General features: G+C 40.9%; 1 protein-coding gene across 1 annotated transcript; it reads left to right on the forward strand.

The window, feature by feature from the left end:
• The first annotated feature begins 277 nt into the window (after window positions 1-277).
• MXRA8 (matrix remodeling associated 8) lies at window positions 278-18,459 on the forward strand. The gene is made up of 10 exons (XM_015816043.1): window positions 278-341; window positions 4,509-4,532; window positions 5,046-5,345; window positions 6,380-6,481; window positions 8,230-8,688; window positions 12,928-13,086; window positions 14,010-14,040; window positions 14,323-14,399; window positions 15,333-15,410; window positions 16,480-18,459. The coding sequence occupies exons 1-10, from the start codon at window positions 293-295 to the stop codon at window positions 16,503-16,505; spliced, it is 1,305 nt and encodes a 434-aa protein (XP_015671529.1). The 5' UTR covers window positions 278-292; the 3' UTR covers window positions 16,506-18,459.
• Window positions 18,460-19,644: the final 1,185 nt, after the last annotated feature.

Below are 19,644 nucleotides of genomic sequence, written 5' to 3' on the forward strand. Positions count from 1 at the left end.
AAACGATACTAGATTTTTAAAAAAAATCACTGTTACATCAAAAATCATTTAGGCTGTGTAAGGCTGCAGAAAGTTCAGAGTATGTATGTTATGTAGAAGTTGAGCCCTAGGATTGGACAGAGGTGGGAGGGCTGGCAAGCCAGAGAAAGAAAGAAGGAGACAGGAGGGAAGCATTGTGCTATGGAAAGAGGTTTGCTGTATATCCATGTTTTGGGGCTGTAAACGGATGAGATCATAAGTGTTTTCAAGCAAGCAGCAAGGGGAAGATTTGAAGAAAAGAAGGAAGAGAGACATGGAGCAAGTTAGCAAATTCCTTTTAGCTCTCTTGTTGGTTGTCCAGGGTAAGTTTGAAAAATCGGGATTAATTTTCTTTGTGTGTCCCTGCATGGCCCTCTTTCTTCCTCTTTTTGGCAAAAATTAGATTTTATGCACATACTTTGGGAATGCTATATGTAAACATGGGGGAGTTGCATTATCCTAGTTAATTTGAGGACTGTCCCATCCATAGCACTTTCATCGGTTTCTCCATTGGAATGAGAATATGTTTTGTGAGTTTTGTACTGCTGAGAGGAAGATTAAAATATAGTTTTGCTTGGATAGAATTTTATTGATTGGTTGGCCATTTGGTTTTGGCTAAGAAGACCCTTAGCCACAATCTGGCTAAAATTCAAGCTTGGCTTGAGTTTATTTTGGCCATTTTTGATTTATTAGATCTATTTTTTAATGACAGCATGAAGTATATATATTTTTATTAGATGCTATCTTTCTGGTACAGCACATACGATAAGCAAAAGTTTATGTGGTACATGTCTCTCAACCAGCATAAGCAGAGGAACAGAATCAGCAAGGAAAAGTTAACAATGTTATATTAGTGCAGTTCTTCCTGTTCTCATCCTGAGAGTCTGGTTGGGAAAATGTAGGACCTTACTTTTCTGTCAGTGATTTAGTGTGAATGTAATTCCTCTAGCTACAGTTGTGTGCTTGCAAAATGGAGCTATCGATCAAATAACCATGCCTTGCAGAAAAAAAGTTTTGCCAAATAAATGTGAAATGTTGATGAAAAAAGCAACACATAACAAAAGGGAGAGAGGAAGTATTAAAATAACTTTTAGAAAACAGGGTTCTTTAAATATTAAATAATAGCAGTGGTAGAGTAGTGAAAGTGAATTTGGTTAAGTAACTGGAGATGGCTAATTTTAATCAATGAGGTTGCTAGCTATTTAATAATTAAGATCCTGAGGTTATCTGTGGTATATTGACTACACACGATGCAATCTTACATTTTTTTTTAAAAAAAAAATCTTGATGGTGAAGGAGCTACTTTAGAAAGATTTATTTATTTGATGCCAATAGCTGTCCATCTCAATTATTCTGGGCAGCTTACAATTCCAAAATTAAAAGCGATAAAAACATCCAAAATATACACAGCAGCTGAGATAGTTAACCATTTAACACTAAGACAAGATCTGGGAAGATGCAATGCAAGCAGATGTATACTTTTGGATATACTGAATACTTCCTTAAGTAAACAAAGAATTGGGTGACATAAAAAAAAAACCCTCTTCTCATAACTTCTGCCTTCTCTGCAAAAACAGATCCAGAAAAAAAGACTTTGCAGTCCTTGTTTTTCTCTCTTTATCAAAGAGAATTTGATTTAAGTAATCTCTAGCAAATGTAAAAGTTGTTCTTGTGATTAGGGATTTGGATCTATCATAAACCAACAAAAACCTTTTATATTCAGCTGTGGAAGTACTTTCTTCCTCCTTTCTGAGACAAAGTATTATGTTTGTTTTTTAAAAATGAGGTTTTGTGATCATATCTAAAATAAAAATATTTTATAAGAGTCATATAGAAAATATTGGGAAATGGGTGAAACTGTTAACAGTTGTCCCCTCTCTCCCATTCTGGGCCCTTTGGTTTTTCACCAATGTATTAAAAAATAAGAGGAATATGCAAAGATTCAAACTGGAAATTCAACAGTGCTCTGATCATATCTCAGAATCAAATTTACTTTCCAAGCTGAATTGAAAAGTGAAGTCTGGTTATCAAATTCTATCCGAGACCTTCTCCAAATTGATTTGACCAATTGCTTCAAAAATTCAGATCAACCCAATTGGACAGTTCAGCCTGAATGTCTGAATTGGATCAGACTGATTTTCTAAATCAAGCAGGATTACATCAATTGTCTGAATCACATCAATGGGTTCAAAGCTGTTTTTACCTGCTTCAGGCAAATCTGGTTGAGAACTCCCTAAGCTGTTGGGGGGAGGGGCTCATAATTTCACTAATTTTTATTTGATCTGAATTTTTTTTCTGGCAATTTTTAAAAACTTTAAAAACTTTTAAATTTTTTCTTACAATGAGAAGGCTCTCCCAAGATAGCCTGTATTTAAAACAAAAACACAAGAACAATTAAGACTAAAGTTATTTTAATACCTTACATGTTTAATGTTTGCACAGAGAGGAAATTAGACTGCAATCTGACAGTTTGGAAATTATCTGGCTGGATCAGTGGTGTCATTCTGTTACTTGAGAGGGCAAAACCTCTGAGCTGGAGGTCCTTGGAAAGCTCCAAAGATATAAATGTACATGCAGTCCTCAACATACAACCATTCATTTAGTGACTGTTTGAAATCACAATGGCACTGAAAAAACAACTTATGACCGTTTTTTCACACTTTCAACTGTTGCATCCTCCCCACAACCACGTGATCAAAATTCAGACGCTTGGCAACTGACTAGGATGGTTGCAGTGTCCTGAGTCACGTGATCCCCTTTTGGGCTCAGTTGTCGTAAGTCAAGGACTACCAGTATTGTTCAGGTGTTTCCTGTGGTCTTCCAGGTGTGGGACAAAAAAAGTAAGGTGGAGTCTGCCTTGAATCTGTGGAATCCAATCTTTACTTTTCCGTAGTGCTGTGCCTTAACCACCTCAGTTGTAGTTTTTTTGGCTAGATTGTCTAGCACGGCATCCTGTTTCCAATAAGTGCGAAGTCGGGCATGAAAAAGAGGTTTCCTCTTCTAAGCTGTCTCTGCATAGCAGTGGAATTCTGAGGTAGACTGCCAAAAAAACTAGGGTTCTATTGCTCTAATGATCACAAAACTGCAGGCAAGAAGGTAGAAAGGTGGTAACCTGATGCTTTCCCAGTGGGAGTTGTGGGGAAAAAAGGTTGTCCACTTTGTTTTATAAACATCTGAGTGCATTTTTTTTTTAAAAAAATATTACATTTAGGGTCCTAGACCAAACAAACACCGTTTGCTTTGATCTTCAACTAAGGTTAGCAATGCCAGCAGGTCTGGGGATTGTCTGATCCCTCTGCAGCTAAATTTGGCACAATGGGGGAAAAAAAAGGGTTAAAAGGATCTGTGCAGTTTTGAGCAACAGCACATCTGGTGAGTTTCCTGCTTTCTTTGGAAGAACAACCCATCTCTATTTATTTATTTTTTTCAAATGAATTTGTCAGAAGTTGAATCATGGCAATCTGCAAGTATATTCTTTACGTTAAACTAGGATGCGCACAGGGTGAAAATTCCTCCCCAACCCACAAATAGAGGATAGCATGGAAAAGATTTGCTCAGGGCCACTGAGTTCCGTCAGATTAATCTTGCTAAACAGGAGTGAGAGCTTTTCAAACAGGGAATGTCCTCCTGGACATTCATAACAGCACCCATTTAGCAAATCTCTTAAGAAATCACTGGGGTATGTAGTCAATGCAAGCACGAAATTCAAGCTTTGACACTAGAACTCAGGCTGGTCACATCTTCTCTTTCAAGGAATAAGGAAAGGATTTGCCAAATGTTCCCTTGCCTCCAGTCTTTGAGATGGAGACTTCAAGGATCTGCAGGGTTCAGCTTTTTTTTTATAGCAACCAGTCCATTGTCTGTCTGGATTATTGCCTCCCCCCCCCCCTTAGTTCTTGTCAAGACTATAGCTTAGTTAATGAGTAACAGTAGCAAGACAAGAAGGGAATTAGATTCTGTGCTATTGCTGCCTGGCACCACCGCAGCAATGCCAAGGGTGCAATTTGGTCTCTGTGAAACATTCATGGAAGAGGGGAACTGTTATGTTTGCTGGTCCTGTCTTTTGAGCTCAGAGACCACCAATTATGAGAAAGGAGGAAGAGCTTATCCTGGCCTCTGACAGGCCTTTTTTATTTTTTTGCTTTGGAACAGCCACTGGGGGGGAAGGGGGGGCACTAGGTTGCAAAACTGCAGCAACTATAAGGAAGGCACTTTAGCTTAGTGCAATAATGCCCAGCCAATGGGAAGGCCCTCTTTGAGTGGTCTCCTGAGATGAAAGATCTGTAACCGAACCTTGCAGTATGAGATCCAGTTCTTCAGACCTGACAGATAACCACACACTTGCATCTAGGGTACTTCATCCCTTGGCTTTCTCTGAAATACACCTTCTGTCCTGTGTAGGACTTGGCACTGGTGGTGGCGGTGGTTGATATTGTTATTTTAAAGTGGCCTCTGACACTAAAAACTTTCCTCTCTTTCCTCCATTTTAGAAGCTGCTGTTCATCCATATTCAGGTAAGTGAGAATAAGACTACAGCTTTACACTCCTACATTTTTTAAATAAGAGGCATGCATTCCATACAACAACCCTGTTGTATACCGGCTGGATTATTGTCAAGTAGCAGAAGTACCGTAGTGGATTCATTTAAAGAGATGGTTGCTTACTGGAGGCTGCCAAGGATTCCTCAGAATAATATTTTTTTAAAAAAACCATGTAGATGATGTGATTCTTTCTGAAATGACCAGGCTGCCTGTAACCCTTGCCCAAGAAGGGGTTTTCTCATAAGCACCCTTTTATTTGCAGGTGTCAGGAACTGAGGCGGATCTCTTGTGTGCCTTGTGCGATGGGCCCATGAACCTCTTGGCCTGTTGCCCTGCCCTTGCCTCCTTTGGCTAGAGGGAGCAGAGAGGCCATCTCCTCCCTAGCTTTTGTTAGGTTTCAGGTTCAATATATAGACGGCTGCTTCCATTTTCAGTTGCAGGCATCTGTTATTATAATGCAGCTCCTTTCCTTTCTTCCTGTTGCAGTCCCAGCAGACGCATCCAATCCGGAAGGGATGGTGGTGTCCATAGTAAACATCACCGCCAAGGAAGGTTCCCGCACGGTTCTCTCGTGCAAGAGCTACCGGATGGTCTGGACTCAGGACAGTCTGAACGACCACCAGCGGGTGGTTCACTGGGATCTCTACAGAAGCCAGCAGGCTGCGGAGAGGCTGTGCGACATGTACTCTGCCGGGGATCAGCGGGTTTACCACACGTACAACCAGGGACGGATCTCCATGCCCGAAAACGCATTTATGGAAGGCAACTTTTCATTGATCGTCCAAGGTAGCTGCTGCCCTGCACACATCCCTTGATCTGCTCTTTCCTAAAGGGAAGTGTGGATTTATTCGTCAACTGAGATTATTTCTCGTCCTGCTTTTAAAAAAAAGGATGCAGTTTCCAAAAGGGTTTGCCAAAGGAGTAGTTATTGTAACCATAACATCCATAGACGTTTGTATAAGATAAAATAATGAAAAATAAAAATGCAGCAGGGTGAGTTGCTCTCAGATGCCAAATATTTTCATTTCCTCTTTTGGGGGTTTCCTTCTTCCAAATGTGCCCAGTGAAAAGCCTCCTTTCCACCGAAGGAAAATATTGGCCCTCTCTATGGTACAATACATATCAATGGGTTCCTTGTAAACACTGGGTTTATTAATATATAATACTGAGATTAATTGTGGGTTTAAAAGTTAAAAACCTTCTCAAGTTGAGTTTTACTGTTAGTGACTACCTGGATTGTGGCAGGTAATTTCCTTAGCCACAGTACTAAGGTGGTTTGCACTTGCTGTCAGCCACAATGTTTCTCGTTTCCTTCCCAATTTTGCCTACAGCTGTGGATCCCCTTGGTGGTGCCCTGTCCAAGGACCAACTAGATCCGAACTTGCTTATCTTTTTTCAAATTCTGCCAAGATGACTGCTCAATTCACCAGCCTTACAACCCAAAACAGATTAGCTTTTCCCTGTTTGTTTGTTTCACATTGCAGATAGTTTTCTCCCTTCAAGTGCTTATTCTCTAAAATGGCAGAAAAGGGGGTTTGTAACCAGGAGGAGGGATTTTCCTAACGTTTCACTGTAGAAAGACACTTTCTGGAGAGGTGGCAAGTTCCCCTCCCTTACAGATGTTTAAAATCTGTAAGCAAACAAATAAGCATTAGTTTTGAATACTTATAGGATTCCTGCACTGTTGTGCAGGACTGAACTTCCAACAGTGATACCTATATCATTTGCCTTCTCCCTATCGTTCTAATACATAGTCTATACATAGTCTAATACATAGTCTAAATTATCTCCTTCTCTTTCTCTTTATTCCTCTAATCAAGATGTTGCTGTGAGCGACCAAGGAATTTATTCCTGTAACCTCCACCACCATTATTGCCATCTGTATGAAACAGTGCAGCTGCAGCTTGAGGTCACTGAAGAAGGTCAGCAGTTTGGGGGTGGTGGGGTGGGGAACCTCCCGAGTGGGAATCAACAGGAGGAATGTGTGTGTGTGTGTGTGCACGTGGCTTGTTTCTGCAACTTTTATTTTTACTCCCCTTCGGTGTTTCTCAGTCATCAAATCAAAGCAAATTTGGAAGGGGCCTTTCTGCTGTGCAGCATGGAGCAAATGAGAAGTCTAGGGAGTTGTAATTTAGATGTTTGTGGCCAACCAAGCATTTCCCGTCACAAGGCTGCAGAGAAAAGGCCTGGAGAACTAAGTAAGATATGCTTTTGTTAGTGAAGCAAATGGGATTGGCAGTTTTTTGGAAGAAAGCCTTTCCTTTCAATCTCAGAGGACAAGTAATCTTGCCCTGATTGAGAAAATAGAAATATATCAAAAGCCTGAGCTGACCCTATTAGTTTGCTCTTGGGGATCCTTGTTGGATTTATTTTTTTTCCTTTCCTTTTTCCCCTGCCTTGTGTGTCAACTCTGCATAATGCATCTTGGTGTAGATGTAGGATTTAGGGCCAATGCGATCTCTTTGGCTTGATCCAGGAGAATTCTTACATTTTGTGTTCTTAATGAAATTTTCTCTATAAGATTCTTACCAAGCAGTACCATTTATAGAGGGGAGGGGTTTTTTTGGATAAAAATATTATCCTCACCTACACACCCCACAAAAGTTTGCAGGACATTTTTTAAAGAACTTTCCAAGAGCTTCAATACAGTATTTCTTCCACTTAAGGAAGCAAAGAAAATTTACAATTTTCCTCTTTTGGAAAGGCCGGAAACAATTTGGCAGTTTTTATACCTTATATTGGAGTAAAATGCATCTCATTAGAAAGATAGAAAACTTCCTAAAAAGTGTGTTTTATTTAAACAACAAGCCTGCAAAGTAGGTTCAGCTGAGAGTTAACTCGAATGTTCTTTTTGTATTTGATGCATGGAAATTAGATTTTGTTTATTAAAGATGTTTATTGGACATTTTTGCGGCAATTCATTCTTCTGTCAAAGTTACAGCACGCCCTTTGTACAGTCCCTCTGTTCTTCTGTGCAAAGTGGAAAAAAACAAGGCAGTTGATCACCATCTGGGTTTTGTCTAGCGTAGCCAGTGATAGAGACCAAGATATGGCTTAATGGACAATTTGGCTTGGGTAGCTGATGTCTAAAGCCGCTTCAGAATGTACAGTATCTTGACTCCCACATGCTTCACACAAAGAATCAGTGCAGAGAGTTGGAAAACTGTGATGGATCTAGGTTGTGTAAAAACTCCGTTGAGTCTTTGTACTTGTTTTTGCATCCTCCCTGACATCCGATTATTTTTTAATTAAAATTGTATGCCACCTATCTCTCTGGGCAACTTATTGTTGTAGAAAACATACTCTGAGGACCATGGGTATGAAGGGTTCTGATGCTGTCTCTAGGAGAATTACCCTTTGGAGGGAACTGTATGAAATGGCATTGTAGGAGATGACCAGGTAAGCCCAAGGGAGGGGTCAAACACATCGTCAGTCAGGGATCCCTTCGTGCCCACAAGAGATCTAGGTCCAGCCTACCTTGAATTCCTTTGTGTCTTATCTACCAGTTTGCTTTGACAGTTTATAGTTCAGTTTCTTGCAGACAGCTTAACCTTGCAATAAACCTTTATATTCACTTGAACTGCCGGGACTTTCTGATTTCCCTGGCATTTGACAAGCATCCCTGGAAGCAAATTTATTCTTTTCCTCTCGTGTGTACGATTTTCTACAGCCGGGGAAGTCCAGAGATTCTGGGATGGAGAGAAAGTGGTGATGGTTGCCCTGAAAGGGAGTGCGGTGGTACTTCCTTGCATCAACCGGAACCAGGTCTGGACCGGACGAGATGAGGAGGAGGACCAACAAGTCGTCCACTGGGACAGGCAGCCCCCAGGAGTGCCTCATGACCGGGCCGATCGGCTGATTGACCTGTATGCCTCTGGCGAAGGACGTTTGTACGGGCCTTCCTTTCTCCGGCAAAAGATGAACATCACCGGGAGGGCCTTTGCCCTGGGTGACTTCTCACTGAGGATCTCGTCTTTGGAGGCCGCGGATGAAGGGATCTATTCCTGCCACCTGCACCACCACTACTGCGGCCTCCACGAACGGAGGATCTTCCAGGTCTCGGTGGTAGAGCCGGAACAGGAGAAAAAAGCGGTGGTGAATCTCACGCGCCCCAATCCCCCAGCACCAGGTAAGCAGTTAACTTACTTAAGCCATTAACGTGAAGCAATTGATAACTGATGTCTTAAAAAAAAAAAAAAAAAAAAAAGGATGGGCTCTCTCATCTAAGAAGCACTTTTAAATTCCAGAATCTGTCCATATGTTACATTGCAAGGGCTAATGTGAAAAGAAAAAATATCTTTGGGCTTGCTAATTCCAAGCGCTTTGGGGAAAAAAAAGTGTTTTAGGGCAGATTTTTAATTGAGGCAGTAGTAGCCGATTTTATTGCATTGCACATTATGAACCAAGGCGCCAGCTTTTCCATCTTTCTAATATTAACTTTTTTTAATCAACAGAAGAAAACCCTGCAATTTTAATAAATAAAATGCCTGACAAATACAAAGAGCAAACCTGTCGGGCGTAGTTCTTTGTTTATTAACAATCTAAAATATTTATTGCTTGTTTAATATTTATTCACGACTTAATAACATCCCTAGCAGCGCTGCAATGAATTTTTTAAACGGCCCAGTAGTACTGCTAGGTTTAGCTCTTCCAGGGCTTCAGAGAATTTCACCATGAAGGGGATGCTGAGAAAATCTCAGGGACCATATGGCAGGTTTTTCCAACCCAGCTCCTTCTAAATGGCTCAGGGTAACTCTGGTCACAGCATGGTGGACAGGGACAATGGGACAGGTCCTAGGTGGGAGAAAGCTAGCATGGCAGAGGCAGCCTTAAAGAGCAGGCTGAACTTCTCTTTCTGGGCTCTAGATACATGGTTTGTTGAGGGTTGCAATCAGAAAAGTATCGGACTTGGCAAGGCAAACCCAGCATTTCCCTTTATTTCGTTTACATTATATTTCATTTACATTTACATTGTAAATATAGCTCATAGGATCACTCTTAAGGCATTGTTTGACCCAGTTTCTGAGCTGTTCCACCCGTCTGTCTTCTTGCAGCTGCAACCAGGAAATTGGTCCCAGATCCCCAAGAACTTTTTTCTATCTTGTGCAAAACATCTTTTTTTTTTTTTTTTTACTAACTCAGACTTCCGCCTTCTCCCTTTCCCTCTCCCCTTCTGGACCCTAACATTTGCGAAGATCTTTGTTTAACAGCAGGAGAAGTTCAGTTGGTTCCCCAACTCATGGAGATCAAACTCTGGGAGGAATATAGCTTTTTGTTTCAAAGGGGGAGCTAGAAGCTTCTCCTTGGATCTTTTAATGCCAGGCATAGTTCCAAGGTTTGGAACCCTTTCCTAACAGGAAATTTTATTCTGCTTACAAGATCAACATGGCCTATTTATTTTTACTCCGCCTTCCATCAAGATCTGCTGTTAACTCTTTGAGGCTCTGATTTTTTAAGTACAAGATCAATCAGACTCCTATTCTTTTTCAGTCAGAATTTTGGTGTAGATTGATGAATGGTATTATCATTTTCTAAATGTCATTCGGAGATAACAATTCTCTGCATGGACGCTCTGTCTGTAACTGTTGTGACTAGCAGTCAGTGAGAAAATCTTCCTCCATGTTAAATTGTGCCACAAATTAGCCCCTTTTCTGTGTCCTGAATACCGCAGAAAGCAGATCGTCAGTCCTTCCAGAATGATCCCCAGGACAGTTATTTTAAAAATAGATGGGGTTATGTTACCGTGCAGAACACGTGCAGTTTAAGAGTCTGCCAACTCTGAAAGAATCCCGTGACATCAATATCAGCCGATGTAAACAGTGACGGAAAACTCAGTGAAATGAAAACATTCTCATTTCTCTTTCTGCTAAAAGTGAGGATCACCCCTAGACTCTGCTGCTGCTCCCCACAGACTATATCTTCATACTCAGGGTTGATATGAGGGGTCCTTGGTGCTCTCTGAGCTTGTGTGTTTTTCTGCAGACGTTTCATTACCCAACTAGGTAACATCAGCAGTGCTAGTGTATAGGCACTATCACTGCTAATGACTTGCAGTTTGGGTAATGAAACATTTGCAAGAAAACACCCAAGTTCAGAAAGCACCAAGGACCCCTCAATTGGATGATAAAGATGGCGGGAAGCTGGTCTTCACATGCAGTTCAATCAACTCGTACAAGTTTTTGCCATAAAGATATGACCACCATCCCTCCTACGGATGTTGTCTGTGTGCTAATAACTGAATTAAGAGCTTCCCTTGGGCCAGGCTGCTCACCAGCAAAAAATCTTCTGTGTTTTATATTTAATTTCAGCCTCTGGTTCTCCAGATGGTTGTTTGAAGCTTAACATTTCTCTACCTTCTTGATGTCCAATGCTGAACATTTCTTCCCTGGCTGTATTATGCGCATTGTGGCCTCAAGAAAAATGTGTGCCAGTGGATTTCAAGGAAGAAAATATCACTGCATGCTAAAGTTCTATTTTCCTCAGAAACGTTTGCAATCAGTTTTTTCCCAATGTTTAGGTATGTTATATTCCATTTCTGAGGTTTCTCCAGAAAGGAGTTTCTCTGAGAATCTTGGAGAACAGGGAGGCATTGAGGCTCCCACTTCATGCTACAAATGTGGTGACTCAACTTGAATTCGAGTATCAGCTCCCAGAGGGTGCAGGGCGCCTAATTCTGTCTCCTACCCCTTTCCGGTCTCCAGTGTGGCAATATCTGCATCTCAATTCAATCTTGCCTTTCCCCCCCCCCCCTCTGATGCTTAAACAAGGCGACTTAGACCTTTTCCTTAACAGTGAAACACATTCATTGCTAGGCATGGAAATAATATGGGATGCAACTGTGAATGAGGAAAATGGCTGCTAGTTCTCAGAGATGCCGATACGTTTCCTAAAGTTGTTTTCCCTCACTCCTTCCCTACCTTCTCGACATATCCAAACTTCCTTTTTTTTCCTGTGAAATGCTGCCTGAATCCAAAATGGTGCTCCAAGTCCTTGTCTGCATTTATATAACCCTTGGACACTTGCAAACAAGTATTTTTCCAAATGTTTCTTAACACACACACACACACAGAGGGCCTAATGAACTGCATTTCACACTGACAATTTGCTCTTGCTTTCCCTTCTCTGGTTCAACACAAAAAACTGCTACACCCTGCATTGGAATGGATTCCTGGCTTGAAGCCTCAATATTTTTCTTTATTTTGCCTGTGTGCACACATCTGCGGTTTGATTTTGTTTTATCGACACTCATTCTTTTGGTATCCACATTCGTCTGTGACTACTCTCCTGGACAGTTTGGCAACATAAAGCAATCCTCAAACAGAGACAGTAGCAAGATCCAATTTCAGTCGGTCACCGGGACCCAAACTTTTGGACTCACGCTGGAGCCCATCATCCTCAGGGAACTTCTCTCTAGCCTCTCCCCAGTACGAATCCGAAAACTGGCAAGACTAAATCTCTGGTCTTGGTGATCGACTCAAATTGGATCCTGCAGCATTATCCTGGGACATGTATATTCGCCTTCATTCGTGACAGTAGCAAGAGTTGGACTGAAGGATCTCAGAATTTCCCTTAAAATGGCTGAAAGAGCAGAAGGGACAATTGTCTGTTTCTTTGAGATTTTTATTGGTAGTCATCAAACAAGGTAGCTGCTTCACCTTGATGTGAAAGGTTGCTAGGCAAGAAGCATACGAATTGGGGCATTGCCTGCTAAAAGCAAGCGTATGGAAAAGCTTTTGCTTGAAAATCTTGATAGGAATGTCTAAATGTTGTTGGGGGAGTTGAAGGATAGAACCCTTCCTTTCCTACTGACCAAAGCTGGGGATCCTTCCCATGATAAGAACAGTTCTCCTCTATCCCAAATCAAAATGATTGGCTGGTGGTCAGCGTGGAAACGATAGGTATCAGGCAGCTTCGGTTATAATCAATTCCTTTTTGTGGAGAGGCCCATGGAGCATTAAGTCGGTTTTTCTCCTCTAATATTGATTGGAAGAAGAACTGAGACAGATAAAAAAAAAAGAGTGTTTTAGAATGACACACTGTGGAATTGATAGCTGGCACTCTGTGCCACAAGAAGGCAATACCTGGAGCTCTCTTCTATCTACATCCTGCTGAAAGACAGTTGGTATATTAACGGAGAAGGAGAATCTGTCAATCAAGGTTCATTAGTCATGATATTGAAATACAAGCTCCATATTCAGAAGTAGGGTATCTCTGAACACCACAGTGTGAATGAGTTATTGCTTGTATGTTCTGTTTGTGGGATTGGGCTGGGTAGTAGGAAAGACTTTAGGTGAATTTTCCTAATTATTTTTTAGCTTGAGAATCAGTCGCTGATCTATTTATTTTTTTATCTTCCTCTACCATCCAGATCCTAACTCAGGCCGGAACCACAACGTCATCAATGTCATCATTCCCGAGAGCCGGGCTCATTTCTTCCACCAGCTGGGCTATGTTCTGGCCACTCTCTTGCTCTTCATCCTGCTCTTGATCCTTGCAGTTCTCGTGACTCGCCAGCACCGCAGGAGAGGTGAGTGCACACATCTGTTACTCCTTCACTACTCCGAGGGATGGCTTCCTCCTCATTTTAAAGGGCCCCATTTTCTCTTGAGAAAATAGAACTATGGTTATCACATAATATCTCCTTTACTTTTAAGCTGTGGAATGCCATTTCTCACTGCCAGGGCTTAAGTGAGCTTATGAATTCATCCAGATGCTACATGGAAAAAATTGGATTTGAAGGAATTCTGGATAGGAGCACCTTTTACCATCCATGTGGTTATGATACCTAAGAATTAAGCGGAGTTCACTCCATCCATTTTTGCATGCGTTTTAAATCAAGCATAAAAGAAATATTTTCAGGAATATGTTATCATCTTTCATTTGAAAGTGGAGGGGGATGAGTTTCTTTTTTTAAAAAAAGACTCTTGGTGGTTGCCCCTATGCGGTTAACATTTTATTTCCCCAGAATCCTCAGAGGCAGCATTGTTCAGCGGTAGCTGATAAAAAATAATACAGTGTTTGTCATTTTCTCCTCAAAGACCACAATGGCTGACAATGCTGGGCAGACAGAATGGTAGCTGCCAAATTGCCAAAAAATGAGGCAAAGTGAGACAAAACCATCTTCTGTTACCACAAACAACAGCAAAACAAAAAAATCAAATACCCATTTCACTAGGGTCCAATTTGGATATGCGTGTATATTCTTCAATGAAGCTCCATCCTTTTATCGTCTCAACTCCAAAACCATTTGTCTGGGATGGTCCAGGGTTTCCTTCTTGAGCAGGGGGTTGGACTAGAAAACCTCCAAGTTCCCTTCCACCTCTGTGATTCTGTTATGATGGTTATTTCCATAAAGAAATCCCCCTGTGTGGCTTTACTACGCTATACTTATTTAACTATGTTGGCAAGTATCTCCCTGGATATGTGTTAATATCTGTTCTTTATTTTTAGGTTTTCAATACAATGTGAAAAAATATGATGAGTAAGTAGACACATGTTCCTTATGCTCAAAGATATGTGATCCTAGAAAACCTTTCTCAAAATAGCTATAATTAAATCTGAGAATCTTCTGCATTTTAGCAGCCATCCAATTCTGCGGTGCTGTTCAGACATCTTTAGCTATTAATTGCATAAAATCTCCATTCTTTGTATCTAAAAATTGATAGAATGGAAACATATCTATTGATTGCTGCTTATGCCATGTTGATAGTAATACTGCAAACATCAAAACAATGCAATTATAATTTAATATTTGTATTTCCAGAAAAGAACTGACTCTAAGGGAGGTTCCATTTGATGCAACCAATTTGTCAAATTACAAAAGTGAAGATTTTAAATTGGGTGAGTCTTGGAGGATTTGAGGAGGGGGTGCTTTTCCATGTCCCATTGCCACTTACTGACCTTTATGCCATGCAGGAGTTTGTTTGGTTTGGCATTAGCACAGTGTGTGAACAAACCGTTGGGATTGTGCAAATCCTACAACGCATCACCAGTTGTGATTTCCTCAACAAATTGTGGTTAAAAAAGCCAAAAGGTCCAGCCGATAGGTGAATTCACTCCAAGTGTGTCTTCACCCTGGCGCTTTAAACCTACAGTGGCTTCTTCAGTCTCACACATATCCAGCAATCTGCATGACTGCCTAACTTTTACCTGAAGATTTAAGATCTAAAAGGAAATCCCAGTTCCTCCTCCCACCGCATTCTGCTCCCTCCCTCCCCATCTGTTAACTGCATCTTCACTTGGATTGTAATTCTGTTTTTATGGTTTTTAGAAATAGTTTATTTATTTATTTATTTATTTATTATTCCCATTTATACCCCGCCCTTCTCCCGAGGGACTCAGGGCGGCTTACAGGTAAATAAAAACAGTACAATACAATAAATATCTAAAAGCCAAATTAAAATATATATTAAATGACCTGTATTAGATTTAAAATTATAAAATCCCTTTAAAATCCCTATAAAATCCCCCCCTNTCGGAGATACCCAGGTCCGATGCCATGGAGCGCTTTAAACGTGGTAACCAACACCTTGAAGCGCACCCGGAAGGCCACCGGCAGCCAGTGCAGCTCACGCAAAAGCGGTGTTATATGGGAGCGACGAGTCCCTCCCAACACCGCCCGCGCGGCCGCATTCTGGACTAGCTGGAGCCTCCGGATGCTCCTCAAGGGGAGCATAGTTATAGTTATCTATAAGAAAGAAAGAAAGAAAGAAAGAAAGAAAGACCTCCTTTTTCTAAATCGTGTTATTCCTTGACCAATTTCCCTCCTTGCAGATTACAAAAACAATATCATGAAGGAGAAAGCTGAACAAAATAAGATTCTCCCTGCTAAGAATATCGACTTAGACAAAGGTGAGTGGACAGCAAGAGTAGATGGTGATTCCCCCCCCGCCCCACCCCATTTAAATGTCCCGTTGTCTCACTTCTGAGAAAACGTGTGTCACCCACCCTGTTAGCAAAGAGAGGGATATTTGGAAACTGCTTGATGAAACTCAGCCTTGCAGAGTTGGTCCTTCCCCAAAGTCTTTCATTAGCTCACCACAGCTGACTGCCAAGGGGCTTATTACAAGTCCTTCACTGCGGGTGAGTCACTCTTTCCCTCCAGGAAAGGCCGATGGGATAGGATTCCAGTGTGCCAACATTTATCTTTGGGGGACCAGAGTTGTCTCTGTTTGCTCCAGGCCCAAGAACTCTTTCTGCTGCTTTACAGCCTCTTTTGCCATGCCAGACTTCACACCCCTAATTTTCAAAAGTGGATTGCATTCTAAGCCAATCCATACTTTCGGCCTTTAAAAACGTGCTTCTGTTCCATGAAAACAATACTGTTGTCGGAGCAGGATTCCAATTCCTGAACGAGCCTGGGCAGTGATACAGAATGACGGGAGATGAAGTCCAGTACATTTAATGGCCAGATAGTGTTCTTCTTAGACTGTAACTCATTGCATATTTCTCCACTACCTTCGCTTTTTCTTATCCTTTCATTTGAGAATGCTTGAAAAGCCTCTCTCCCCCCCCCATCTGATGCAGTGGACTGCAAACCCCATTGTCCAGCAGGTGATTTAATCCCGTGTGTTGGGAAAAGCCATTTTGAATGAATGCAGCAGGCCTCATAACCTGGAACCACATTCCTCTCTAAGCACTTAACATCTGACATCTCGACATTATCTGGCAGGCAAACTCACTGTCCTTTCATGGTTTTTAATTTGGTCTTGTGAATCTCCATCCAACAGGGGTTTTAAATTAAAAATAACATAATATTAAGATTCCACACAATGCTTTGCCTGTCCCTTCTCAAAAAGGAGTCAGAGAAAGTAGTGAATTAACAGCACCTAAACATACGGAATTCTGGCTCAAAATTCTGCCTTGCCTGAAGTTTAACCCACCACTAATTCTAGATTTCTTCTCTCTCTTTTTTTTTCAGAATTCAGGAAAGAAAATTATAAATGAAAACAGCAACTCAAAAGCTACTGGCTGGACCAGAAGCTCCCTTAAGAATTTAAAAGTACAAGAGAACTTTGTTTTCCTTTTTTTAAAAAAACATCATCCTTCCAGTTACCAAGAAGCTTCTGTAGACTTTTTTCCAACCTTGGGCCTATGAAAGCGTACAAGACACGTAAGCTGTAAATCCTATGCACACTCATTTCATAAGGTAAACAAGTATAGGGCTGCCCTGTAAAACTTCCTCTTTGTTATCTTATAATATATATGATTTTTTTTAAAGGGAGGGTGCAGGTCAGCTTCTTTGTTCTTTTATCTTGTCCGATTGCTTATACTTCCCCCCCCCGGGGATTTTATCCCTTTTCTTTAAATACTTTTGTTTCAGTTATATTGATGATTTGAGGTTTTTTTTAATTGCTTAAAAATAATAAGCTGAAAAATTAGATGCTTGGTTTGCTATTAAACACAGAGCAGAGAACATATTTTTTTTTTCCTGGCACCAACATTTAAAATATGGAGTTAGGAAAGCGAGAAAGAGGTGAGCTCTCTCCACTACTGAGTTAATGTGCTATCCATGTCTCCTTGAATCAGGAGAAAACAATATTTTCCTTACTGGCTACCCCGTTGCCAATTCTTCTCTAGTTTCTCTTGCCTCTGTTCTTAGTCGCTGCCTTCCAGGATAATGAGTAACAAAACCTAACAGATTTTACACTCTGCGAGGCTGCCATTTGATGATGCCAAAATAAGGAGGAAAGAACTACATTAAAAGTCTTATGATGAAGGACAGCTAAGCCTGTTGCTTGGGGCTGAGATGAAGGCAGCATTGTGGGAACAAGGAGGCAATTGCTGTTATCAAGGAATTATCATGCCATGATAAAATATAAGCGATAAAAGGCCAAAAAAGAAAGAGACTGACAATCACAAAGGTTCTTAGTTTTGGGGACATGTCGACATTTGTATTCTGCAGAACTCTTCATCAGAAGCCTGCATCAGTATATTTTTCATCAAAAGTTTTGAGTCAGGAGTCTGAACCAGTCCAAACCCATCCAGTCTTTTCTTGGTAGTAGAGTCTGCTTAAGAGATATATCTGGGCCAATCCCTGGAGTCTGAACCAGCCATAAAATAACTTAGATGACCTGGCCAGTCTGGGATGGCCTTCCTGCATTGTTGAATCAACAAGAATGGCCTCTATTGGACCTGAAGTTTCTACCTAGGCCTCTTCTTCCAAGTCTTCCCGACTCCCTTTATTTGAATCCCGTAGAGAATGCCCCAGTATTTGGCTCAGGAGCAGCAGGGATTGGAAAAGGAACCAGAATCCTTGTATGGAAGTCTTCTTTTGGAAGCTCACTGCAACTCGGTGATGGTTCTGTTCCTCCCAATTTTCTCTCGTCTCGTGCGATTATGACAGATAATCATCCATCTCCAGCTGCATAAAGATGACAAAATATGGGTTCCGTGGTTGATTGTAATCCTTGGACATAGCAAGACATGAAACAACAGTACAAGAACTGTAAGATCTCCCAGGATGGGGGAGGATGCCTTGATTCTAGATTCCCATCACTTAGCTGAAGAATGGAACGACTGACCTCTGGTGTCCCTCCAACTCAAGATCCCTCAGTCTTCATATGTATATGTAGTGGTGAAACTGTATTATTCATCCCCCTATATTTGACCTCTACTGAATTGAGGGAAAGGACACAACTTTTGAGAGAATGAGTTTGAGCTGCTCAGAGTAAACTGGGTGCAGAAAAGCCTATAAAACAGGCTATTAGCAAAAAAAAAAAAAAAAAGTGGGGGAGGGGGACTGGCTCTGATCAATATGTGTGCCTGGAATATTTTTCCTAGGGTCCCTAAAATCGTGATGATCTTTCACAGTTAGAAGGCATGGTGAGAAGAACTCTTTTTAAGAGGTATTGCTAACAACGGCTACCTGATCTGGCTAATAAAATGCTAAGCAAACTCACTGATGTTTGGACAAGAGTTTTTTTGTTTGCTTTTATGTAACCAGGAACTTAGCAGAGGAGACAGATTTTGTGTGTATCTTGCGCTTGTTATGGCTTGTTTCAAGCGTCTCCTGCCATCCAGAATTTGAAATAGGGTCACTTGGCCATCTGATCTCTCTGCCACGTTAATATTTTTCTTTCAACTCAGCCTGGCTTCAATACTGCTTAGAGGAGAAGGGGGGGGGGGAGGAGAGAGAAAAGGATTGCTGTTATTTCTGTATGACATTTGGATATTTCTCTTACAAAGTGGTAACTTCTGTACTGTTACATTTTGTATTCTTCTACTGATTTTCTGCCACGTAAAATCACTTAGTAACCTTTTCTAAGTTACTGAAAAGGATCCTGGAGGATTCTGGACAGCATTTTCATATGCATCAGTGTATTTGAACATACTATCAATGTCAACAGAGAAATTTGAGAGCTACTATTTTGTCATAAAATCTCCCACGAAGCGTTTCAGTGCATAGTGCTACTTAACTCCTTTGCCCAGATTCAATTAGGTAGTTTTCAGCAGGTTCCAGATCAACAAAATGAAGACAGTTGTATTGGCCTATCCTACAGAATTGTTGTTTCAGTGATTTGACAGAATGTTAACAGCCAAGAAAGGTGTTGTTGTTTTTTGCATTGACAATCAGCTCATAAAATAGAGTTCTTTCAGTGCTCTGAGGAAAAGCTGTAAAAAAGTCCATAGTGAAATCAAGCGATTAGCTGCTGAGATTAAAACTTGTTAGCCTTCAAAACACCAGCTTTAGAGAGTGCCACTTCTCTAGCAAACCTATGGAATTCTTGTTTGCAATAATGTATTGGATATCTATGTGATATGCTAACTCCAAGGCAAAATGACCCATTATGCTTATCTTGTCTGGGCTCTGCCTCCTTAGGTAATTTGCCTAATTCTCCCCTCAAAAACTTGGAATCCTGTGTTTAAAAACTTGAACTTTGAAGAAGGAAAAAAAAAGGCCACCAAACCAAATTTGGGAGACCTCAGTATACAGATTTTCCAAACAATCATTTATAAATTAGGAATCTGTTACTCTCTGCCCATCATTTATATGTGTTTGTCTTTACACCTGGAGAAATTTTATTGCTACACCCTAGTAGTAATATGAAAGACGACTTCCAAATGTTTGCATGCTTAAGCCAAA

This window comes from Protobothrops mucrosquamatus, unplaced genomic scaffold (assembly GCF_001527695.2).
Source record: "Protobothrops mucrosquamatus isolate PMUCROS unplaced genomic scaffold, P.Mucros_1.0 scaffold397, whole genome shotgun sequence".
Classification (NCBI taxonomy): domain Eukaryota; kingdom Metazoa; phylum Chordata; class Lepidosauria; order Squamata; family Viperidae; genus Protobothrops; species Protobothrops mucrosquamatus.